Raw genomic sequence first — 11,137 nt, 5'->3', positions numbered from 1 at the left:
TAAACAATTACTTTGTTGACAGTTTAAGTATGTTGAAATCTCTGCTACGAAGCCCAAGTAATTCAATAGTTTAGACATTTAAATGGCATTTACTAATATGGTTGAAGGAAAGAATTCCAAGTAATGCGTGGTTTATGTGGGCATTGCTCCAATCATCCGCTGTGAAATGGAGGCAAGAAAATAAGACCTGCCATCTCAGGAGCTTAGTTTATCAGATGTTTCCCTGTTTTGGAAATACGCCTTTGGCACAGGCACTTCAACAAATCAAGGATGTCGAGGTCAAGGCCTAACCCCTGACACATTTCCTGTCAGCAACTCAAAGGGAAGGCTGTGGAAGTAAAGATATTGCTGAGAACCGCGAGGAAAAGGAGTTGCCTCGACGACGCTTTCCTTTAATCCAGGCAGGCCGGCGAATGCTCGGATCCGCCCCCCGCATTGAGGAGTTAGAAATCACGATGAGGGGAGTCGTTTTTCTGTCTCTCGTCCTGCTGCAACCATCCTTCGTGCCGCGGGGGTCTGCGGAGAGCGAGCGCACTTGGTGCCGCGGTTCTGGGCCCTGCTACAGCGCCCACCTGGGCAGCCTGAACTTCCACCAGGCCCAGGACGCCTGCGCACAGCTCGGGGGAGGCCTGAGCACAGCCAGCGGCGAAGCCGAAATCCAAGCCCTCCTTGCTCTGCTGACCGGGGTCTCCAACGGGTCGGGCACCTCCTTGTTCTGGCTCGGCCTGGTTCGCAAGGCCCAGCAGTGCACCCTGGAAGACTTGCCGCTCCGGGGCTTCTCCTGGGCCTCACCCGGAATTCAGGCGGGCGCGGCCAACGAGACGACGCACGCGCCCTACTGGGTGAGGGAGCCGAGCAAGTCGTGCACCGTGCAGAAATGCGCCGGGCTGCAGGTGACCTTGGGACGGCCGGGCCTGGAGCCCTGGGGCCTGAAGGAGCGCGTGTGCACCAAGACAAGCCCGGGTTACATCTGCAAGTACAGCGACGGGGCCAGCTGCCCGCGGCTCCCGCCGTCTCCGAGCCTTCGCTACACGCTGCCCTCCCGAGTACAAAGCGCGGCCCTGGAGTTCAGCCCCCCAGGCACGGTGGTGACGCTGAAGTGCCCAGGGCGAGAGGCGCGCTTCACCTGCCGCCTCTCACCCAGCGGCTACCAGTGGGAGGGCTCGGAGCACGGCCTCTGCTCCTGCCCCAGCGGCTATTGGGACCCCAGCAAGGGAGCCTGCGCGGAGCCCTCCAACTGCTTCGACGCCCGAGGGGGCTTCCTTTGCCTGTGCGCTCGGGGTTCCCGCTTGGGGGCAAATGCCACGTCCTGCGTCGTGCCGGCGGCGGGAGCTGGAGCGGGCACTGCCGGGCCTCCCTTACGTCTCCCCACTACTAGCAGAGCTTTCACTTCCAACAGCACTGGCCGGCCAGCTGGGAACTATTCCCTGGAGCTCGTTCCTCCTGGGGTGGGCAACGGAACGGAGTCGTCTTCTGCTTACCACGACTCTTCCAACTATGTCTTCATCCTGATCACGGTGGCCGTGGTGATGCTGGTGATCCTAGTCATGGCCATGCTGGAGATCTTCCAGGTCTGCTTCACGAAGTGCTCCTGCAGGGGATCGCAGGCCAACAAGAAGGGAGCGCCCTCCTCCGCTGCGGAGGGCGACCCAGAGGCCTCTGCCATCCGCACCAACTCTGCCCATTCCCTGGGGCCAAGCCAGGCAGAGTCTGTAGAGGCGCTGCAGCATGACCCCAGCCCAGATGCTGAGCAGGGGGAACTGGGACAGCCATAAGGTAATGGAGGCAATGTGCTAGAGAGGATGAACTAGCGTTCAGAGAAGAATCCTCCTTCAGGGGATGTGGGCCACCAGGAAAGAAGTGGATACTTCATTTTTGTTTGATAGGAGGCTTCTTACTGCCTGAGGAAACAGGCTGGTTCATGGTGCCCGGCCGGGGCAGCATGCACTGGTGACATCCCTGATCCCTCCCCAGCCTCCAAAGCAGACTTATCCTCTAGGTCACCTAGGAAAAAGAAGGAAGGAAAAAATGACAGAAGAAAGAGAGCAAGCAGAGTACTGTTATTCCTGGGATGCCCAAGCTAGTGAAAGAGTAGCAGGTGTTGTTGCAAAAGCTGCTGTCACCTCTACTCACTTGTCTGGGCACTCTCTCTGGCTAGAATAGCTGCTGGGATCACTCTTCTGGGCAGTGCTGGGGGTTTGTGCTGCACCACCCAGAAGAAAAGCGCGACAAAGGCAGCTCTGCAGTCACTTGCTTTCCTATTCTCTCTGTCTGTCTCTCTTTTTGGACATGCCTGCTCCTCATGGTTGCATTTTTGTAAAGCTCACAGCTGGGACTATTGGGGAGCGCAGAAATATAAAACATATAATGAAACGATCGTATTCATATTTGTTAAGTGACTTGTCTAATAGTACAATCCTATGCAAGTTTACCTGGGAGTAAGGCACTTACTCCCAGTACATGTGTGGGACTGAGGTTGAAGATAATTTATGTCGAATCATATGTTGCTCTTCCTTCCTTCCATTCTCTTGGGTGCCAGTGCTACTCAGTTGCCACAGTGTGTATCCATATGTGCCCATTAATCTATCATGCTTACAAAAATCATCTAAAATCTAAGTATTGTGGTTTGATTGATTCATGGAATGAATCTCTGAGAGCTAACGGAAGAAGTGTGCACACTAGATTTTATGTTGGAAAAGAATTAAGTGCTCCTCCTTGCTTAAGTGGGAATTCCAAAAACATACTGGAATATTACTCAAATGGCTTATAGAAATTCATTGTTTTAAAAGGCTTTCCTCCTTAGGTTGCATACCTGTTAGCATTTAACTGAGAGTCTAGCTAATTGGATTGCCTTGCTGCATATTGGTCTCTCAGTTCATTGAGGGTCATCTTTGAATGCTCTTCTCTAGATGCCGCCTCCAACTGAGATGTGCCAGGTAATGACCAGGGAGAAGACCTTCTTGGTGGTGGAATGCAGCTTATGGAGCTCTTCCCAGGGAGGCTTACCTGGCACTTACGTTGTTGTCTTTTCAGCACCAAGGGGTTCTCTCTTTATTTTCTCTTAACAAACATTTTATCCCTGAATTGACTGATCTGATGCTGCTTTTTATCCTTTGCTTTTAATGTTGTTATTTTATGTATTTCTGTTTTTCATATGGCTAATTGTTTTATTTTTGCATTTGGTATAAGCTGCCTTGGAAAATACTATTTGAAGGCAGGCTACACACATTTGAATGAATGAAAAATTACTGCTACATATAAGTTGTGTAATGAAATCTAGATGTCATATTTTTCTTCCTTGCCTACCAGGGAGAGGAGAAAATTTGGAAAGAAAGATACAAATATGATGCTGGTAGGAGAGGTTAGGACGAGAAGAAACTTCCTTTGAGTGCAATTTCCTCCTGCAACTGTTAATTCATTGTGAGAGAAAGAAGGGAAGCAGAGGATTTTTAGTTACTTGCTCACCACCTCCCAGTCCTTTAGATTCTCCATCTAGTGGTCTAAGGCTTGAATATGGAGGGTGCTGCCTAAATGTGGCCATTTCAACCAGTGTCATTTTGGGCATGGTCACAGGTCACAGCAACCTACTGCAGTTTAATTTACCACAGGATCTGTGGCTTCATACTGGGTGCCATTTTTGCATGGCTTCCATGGGCACTCAGCTTACTGTGGCTTGTGTTTTAAGAACCTAGGTGGCAGGAGTGCTTTGAGAGTTAGACAAGTCTCACATAATCCCTCCAAGATACATGAAGCAATGTTGGACTTTTGTGTCAGGCAAACTAGGCCTTTAAAGTCAGCATTCAAAAACATAATACCATTGTTCAGAGAAGACTGGCAGCACAATGACTTACCCAAACTATCATAAATACTGAGTAAGAGAACCCTGTAATCAGTTTGTCATTTGACACACAAGCTAAAATAGGCATCAGATGTGTATTGACTGAAACGTCATTGTGAATCCTAAAATGGGTATGAGATGCAAGCAAGTAATATCTTATTTGAGGGTTGTCTAACTCCCAAACACCTGCTGCTGCCTGGATATGGCAGGGGATGGGACATGGTGAGCTGAGTGTTCATGGGTGCCCACCATGATTTGACAGCCCCTGCAGGGAAGTTCAGCTGACAGTTTGGTAAGACAGCGGTATTTTTGTGAGAGGAAAAAAGAAAATTAATGCATGATTGATGTATAACTCATTGTGAGTGTGATAAAAGCCATTCATTAATTTTTATTGATCCTGTTTCTAATTAGAGTTAATGGTTAAGTATGTTATTTGTAAAATGAGAGAGAAATTTGGGATTTGATGATTTAAAGCAAAATGAGCATTGATCCTCCCCCCCACCTCTGAATTCTCATTTTGGGACAAATTGATTGAATCATAATCTCTGGGGTCTAACCAAATGGTCTACACAAGCATAGGAAAGCTGGATAGCCAGCAACTTCACAGTGAGGGGAGAAGAGAGATTAGAGCAAAGAAACAGAAGGTAGGAATACTTAAACTTTTCATTTTGGCTTTTCCCCTTCTGATTGTTTTTTCCCTTCTGTGTGGCTCCAGACACATTTTTGTAAGTCAGCATGAATCAGGATTGATGATTGAACAATCTAATGGTCTGAAATGTAAGCACTGTAGCCTGATTGACAAATGGAACAGATACTCGTACATAAGAACTAGTGAGAGAAGTTGGAACTAGCAAGAATGCAACATTACCTTATTAATGCAAGATCTGTATGGAGTTCTCATTTCTTAAGTGAAAATACTGAAAATACACCCAGGTGATACTTCACTGTGGTCAGAAAGCAGAAAGACAAAAAATAGATTTCAGAACAGATTCTCCACTGAGAAAGCAAGTATTACAGACCACACCTGGCCTTTCTGGAGGACATCAAAATAAACTTTATTGTATTCGTCTAACAGACTGATATTACATAGTACCAGGGCTATCTAAATCTATTGATTTCAGTGGGTTTAATACACCTAGGTGGGATTCAGCTGTCAATGCACCAGCAAAACTAGCCAACAGAAAAGTCCTTAATTTCCAACCACATTTTTGCAAAAACATGCATAAAATGTCTAAAATATATTTTATATCATTAAGTCTTCAAAGGCTGCTAATGTTCAACTATGAAGGGCAACTACTATTGGGCACAGAAGGCCCATTAATATTGCAAAGGATGGGACTGCCCAGTCCTCTTATCTAGTAAAAGGGAACACAGTATATTCTCTTGTCACCCATTAAATCTTATTTCTAGACCATTAATTCCTTCTAAGATACTTCAAAATGGTTATAGACATCTTGAAGCAAAAGGGGAATGTAAGCTATGATTATTAATATATGATGAATATTTGATGATTTATCTTCATCACATAATCAGGAATAAAATTCAAATCCTCAAAAAGACATTAGTAATATTTTAAACTACAGAGAACTTGATTAACTGTGCTATGGGATTAAAGAGAAATCAAAAGGTGGCTAGAGGCAAAATTCAAAAACTTCAAAGAACTTTTAAAAAAGAACTTTTAAGTACTGCAGTTTAACAAAGATTTTGTAAAGTGAGTGATCTGACTATTTTGCTATCATTTGGAGAATTTCTATAACTGTATCAGAAAAGCTTCATCTTCCAATATCTCAGTTCTAAAGACATTCACACCAAAGGTGATCTTCATGTGTTGCTTGTTATGAGGATGGGATGTCACACAATGTTCCTCCAATCTCTAGTGTACATGATGAATGCACCAGATCTGAATGGAGATGTGCAAGCTACTCCAGAACCATTTACTACAAGCAATAATATGTTACTAAAGGAAGAGGTCAGCTTGTGACCTTCTAGATGTTTTGACCTATATCTTCCATCATCTCTAATGATTATCTGTGTTGGTCAGGCTTGATAAGAGTGATAGGACTACTTATGGAGTGCCAAATAATGCCCACCCCTATAGCAGAACTAGATTAGTTTTAGTGGCCCTGTTTCAAGTAGCTTAAATGTCTATAGGTCTGCATGTGACCACATTTCTTTTTGTACCAAAGAGGCAACATTTTGGGAGAACTCAATAAGCCTAGGCATACTGTGTAACCTGATGTCATTACACAGTGACCTGGTTTATATGACATGAGAGCCCATTGTGGCTTAATTTATTCATGTGGCTGTCACATTGTGCTGGGTCACTTGTCCTGTTAGTGGCAGGGGGTTGTTCAAAGGATAGATTACGATGGCTTGTTTTGGGATTAAGGAAGTCCTATTGGTTGAATCCTAGGTTTGCAGGTTTAGTTAAAATGAAGGTGTTGATAATTATATGTGTTAATACCATGTATTCCTGTAGAGGTCTAAGTACTGCTAAAGTCTTAGCATATATCACAAATTGTTTTAATAGTGTTACAGATGTTATTTTGAAGGCGTCCAAACGTGCCCAAAAAGTTGCTTGAAGAAGTGTTGAATAAGTGCCAGTTAGGCAGCTTAGATTACATTTGTAGCTTGAAAACGTACATTTATACAATATAAAGCCAATGCAGCGGAATTATGTGTTTACTGCAAATGCTGCCAACTTGGATTTATTATGTGTTGTCATTTCCAGAGGGCCAAACAAACTAAAAATATTTTAGTTTAGGTACTAACATTCAAGGTAGTTAGGATCCAGTTTCAGAATCAGAATCCATTCACCATGTAATGTATATGTGCTAATGGGAAGCACATAACCTCCAAAGAGATAAAGAAAATTCAGAGAAAGGAAGAGAAGATATTACAAATGTTAGTGGAACATCCATGCTTTGCTGTTGTCTGACAGATACATATTTCTGTGGAAGTTCAATTCTTTAAGAACTCTTAATAATGCCATTTGGCCCTGGTGACTTCTTAAATTTTAATTTGTCAATAAGGCTTGGACCTTAATCTCTTACCATTTTTGCATTGGGAGTTCAGCTTTTGTTCTTAAAAGTGGCCATTCAGGCACATGTAACTGCCCTACTGCTGCTATTCTGATGCTTGATTAGTGCTCACAGTGTGGCAATTGCATTTATGCAATATGCTGTTGAGAGCAATATATCAAACACAGGAAAGAAACAGTTGTCCATAGGGCTTAGGTACTCTGATGTCACCCTTCTTGGTCATTCATTCTTTTGCTTGTTTGTTCATTCTAGATAAGATACCCTATTAATTAGATAATAAATGTGAGTTTCCTCATGAATGCATCTGTGGTGCTTGCAGTCTGTACTTCCATTTTTGAAGATTTTCAGTAACTAGAGTAACTAGTTTTGTAACTAGAGGTGAGGCATGAATGTCCTTGAAATGGTTCAGGCCAAATGTAATGCAGTCATAACCTGTGTTACCATGTAACTTTACATGGTGAAGTCCATCATGACATGGAAACAGTAGGCAGGCAAGAAGTACATGAAACCTGACATTGACCATAATAGTACCTTTGGATTAATACATTAACTCTGTGGGTAGAGCACATGCTTTATGTATAGCTTTAAAATGTGCTCAGTAAGGCTATTTATCATGCAAGGGGTGGGGGGAACACATGCAGGTATACAAAAAATACAATTAGAGTATGTTTCCACAGGGTGTTTCTCCAGTCTTCCTAAAAATTCTGCTGCCCTTTATTTTTCAATAATGTGTACACTTTGGTTCTAAACAGTGTTTTGGATCTCTTGACCCTATCAGGGTGATACCATATATTTAGGCATAATATTGATTTGCTGAGCTCCCTTGATGGATGTGTGTTCTGAATTTTCCTTTTTTGACTGAGCATGCTATTTTATTATGAGAGTTACAGGAACTACCCATTTAGGCCATTATGTTTCCAACCTTCTACTCCTAAAGCTCCTGTTGAGCCTTAATTGGCTCTCTGATTAAAATAAGGATACATCTTCATTTCATTAAAACATTCCAGCTCATGAATATGTAACAGTTTATATCTTTAAAAAGTTAAACTAGGTGGCACAAGAACCCACAAACTGTTTTTTATGAGAATGTGCATACATAGTGAGTATTTTATATGTGAAACAAATACAGTAAAATTTCAGAATGATTTCCTGAATCAGAAATGAATGTTGAAAAGGGGCCATGCAATCTATCCTTTCCTGAGGTATGCAAACCAATTACTTGGTATTCCTCTCTCCTTGATAAAGTGAATATTTTAAGATAGATTGTTTCCTAACACCAAATACCTTAAAATATTTCAACATAACAAAAGGAATTAATGCATAATACATGTATTCCTCTAAAAAATTCCTGTAGAGAATCTTGAGCAAGTGAAGAGATCTGAGAGCAGCACATGTCTGCAATAACTGGGGAAGGCAAGTTGCTCGTCTGTTACTGTCATTCTTCAAGTGGTCATGTGTGGTCACCCCACTGGACACAATGGGAGTTACTTCTGAGTAGACATGTTTCAGATTGCACTATTAATTGTTGAACCTTCATTTCTTTCTCCTAATAAATTTATGTCTCCATCTTTTAGTCCAGTGGGACTTCGTGCAAGAGAGATCTACATTGTTGGATGCATAATGAGAAGAACGTTATTTTATTTGCCTCCATAGATTTGCAATTCATTTTTTTCAGTTACTAACTCCTGAAGTATAGTACAATTCTCAGAAATTATAGAGGCAAAACACAAAGCAATTCTTTCATTAAAATGAAATTTCTTTTATGTTTCTATTGTTTCTTTGATTCTTATATATGTTCTTTATTTGTCTGCTAATTTCTCAGAGGCTGGGTTGTAATGGATTTTTAAGCATTTTGATTCCTGTTATTTCAACCAAATGAAATAAAACAGTCAAACTGTATTTGTTTTGCCCAAGGTACTCATGTCTTCACAAGAACAAGGATTTGAATCCAAATGTGCAGATCTGATGATTTTTGTCTCCTATTCCAGAACAAGACTAACTGTAACTTGTAGTACATTTGCACTAAAAACTGTGATGTTGGATGGGATACTTTAAAATTTATAGGACAGTAGATTTAAAATTTAGTAACAGTGACACTAGAAAACAGTAATATATGAAAAATGGAATACGTGAATTCCTCTCTCACAAGGCATTCTAACTAACAAAGTTAAAACTAGTAGCCCAGAACCCTTGTATACTTGTGTTTTACCTGATTATTTTTTCCTAATCAGAACTATGTAGATGTTATACCTGTGCACAGGTAATATTCATGGGGGATGGGCTTGCATCTGCTGTCTCACACTGGCCCCTCCAACATACATTCAGCATAACTTGAAAGAAAGAATGAAAAATGAAAGGATCTGCATGTCTCTACATAAATGTGTAGGTTCTGTACACCCAGATACTTTTCTTTTTGCTTCATTCAAACATCTTTCCACATGGGCTCTTGTTTGAAGTGGTAATTAAACTAACAAAAAACATAAATTAGATTGTACTTGTGAATTTAACCCATTCTAATTTATTATATTATCTATAATAGAAAAAGAAGATAATCTGTTGGTCTATCCATCACCACCAAAGAACAGGTCATTTGGCATGCATTCTTATGGAATCCTGGGGTGTGTACTTTTGGTTGGGTTTTTAAAATGCATTAATTAATTTAAATATGCTCACTAGAGGAAGATTTATCCAACAGCCACATAGCTCTGCAGTCCATACATTCTGAAGGCTGGGGAGATTAGTATGTCAAGGAACATAGAATCATAAATCATAGAATAGTAGAGTTGGAAGGGGCCTGTAAAATCATCAAGTCCAACCCCTGTTCAATGCAGGATTCCAAGCTAAAGCATCCCTGATAGATGGCTGTCCAACTGTACCTTGAATGCCTCCAGTGTGGTAGAGTCCATGACATCCCAAGTAATTGGTTCTATTGCCATGCTGCTCCATCAGGAATTTTTTTCCTCATGTCCAGCTGGATCTGGAATCTGGCTTCCTTTAGCTTGAGCCCATTATTTCATGTCCTGCAATCTGGCAACATTGAGAATAGATCCTGGCCCTCTTCTGTGTGGCAGACTTTTGACAGTCTTCTGCAGTCTAAACATGCCAAGCTCTTTCATCTCTCCTTACAGGGTTGTTTCCACCCTCCTCTGAACCCCTTCCAGCTTGTCTGCATCTTTACTGAAGTGTGGTGTCTGAAACTGGATGCAATGCTAAGATAGGGCTCTCCTAGTGCTGAACAGAGGGAACAATTATAGGCCGGCCACGTACCTCTGGGGTTAGGACCCTGCCTCCATGGGGGCTACAGGATTGCAAGAGCTGTGGTTAGCGTGGCAATGAGTGTGGTTACAGGGGTCCGCCATTTCATGGCCATGCCTAGTGGTGTCAGCGGGCATGGTTTCACCCAGGCAGGACCAGAATAATGTGTCCAACTCTGACAGCTGCATATGTTTCTTTACAACCTTCACTATAGAAACAAAAGGACTGTTCCCACCCATGCAGAGCCAAGCCCATTTGCTACCCTCTAATATAATTAAGGGTGCTTTGTTCCTAATGTAACGATCAGAATGAGATGGCTGTTTTTTCCTGGGAAAATGCTACAATATAGTTCTAGAACAACTCCTATCCCAAATCCCAAACTAATTGTCTCATTCTGGCATTTTTGCACCAGATGGTATCATAATGATCTATGATGTGCTGGTGCAGCAGCTGGTAAGCTATAAGTGAAGCAATCATTTTACTGGCACATTTAGGGTTTGCAACTAATTCAATACTTTGTTCATATCACTAAAATCATTTACCATTTATTGGGGTGTGAACTACTTTTGCACTGAATGAAAGGGATGCAGCATTTGGAGTTTTCACTAAAACATATATACATGGTGACAACCATAGCTATTTTTTCATCTTCAAATAATGGCATTGTCCTTTCTATAGTTAAAATTTGTATTAAAACATGTTGAATTATAATAGCATCACACTTTTGGATAAGCAGTACTGCATCAATTTGAAAAGTGTTCAGCTAGTTTAGAGTGCTAAGCTGGCACTTGAGCAGTAAATCTGTATGATTATTCTGATAATGCCTATAAATGCACCTTGAAAGCATCAGTTCCTCAAGCAAGCTTAAAACACCTTGCAGAAGGAGCTATGAAGGCCTTCCTGCAATAACATTTTAAAAGGTGGCTTCTCTCAAGGGAAGAGTGCCATCCTTTGTGAAATTGAACAGGTACTTCTATCAACTTTCCTGCTGTGGAGCCTCCTC

General features: G+C 42.0%; 1 protein-coding gene across 1 annotated transcript; it reads left to right on the top strand.

Moving 5' to 3' along the window:
• The first annotated feature begins 455 nt into the window (after positions 1-455).
• CLEC14A (C-type lectin domain containing 14A) lies at positions 456-8,778 on the top strand. Its single transcript, XM_044435787.1, has one exon. It carries the CDS (start codon positions 456-458, stop codon positions 1,773-1,775), a length of 1,320 nt encoding a protein of 439 aa, XP_044291722.1. The 3' UTR covers positions 1,776-8,778.
• Positions 8,779-11,137: the final 2,359 nt, after the last annotated feature.

This window comes from Varanus komodoensis, unplaced genomic scaffold (assembly GCF_004798865.1).
Source record: "Varanus komodoensis strain SLA01 unplaced genomic scaffold, ASM479886v1 scaffold3, whole genome shotgun sequence".
NCBI classification, from domain to species: Eukaryota; Metazoa; Chordata; class Lepidosauria; order Squamata; family Varanidae; genus Varanus; species Varanus komodoensis.
This window is presented reverse-complemented; position numbering and strand designations above follow the sequence as displayed.

What these genes read in the sequence shown, in the direction of transcription:
- CLEC14A (XM_044435787.1), top strand. Translation starts at nt 456, where the DNA reads ATGAGGGGAGTCGTTTTTCTGTCTCTCGTCCTGCTGCAACCATCCTTC.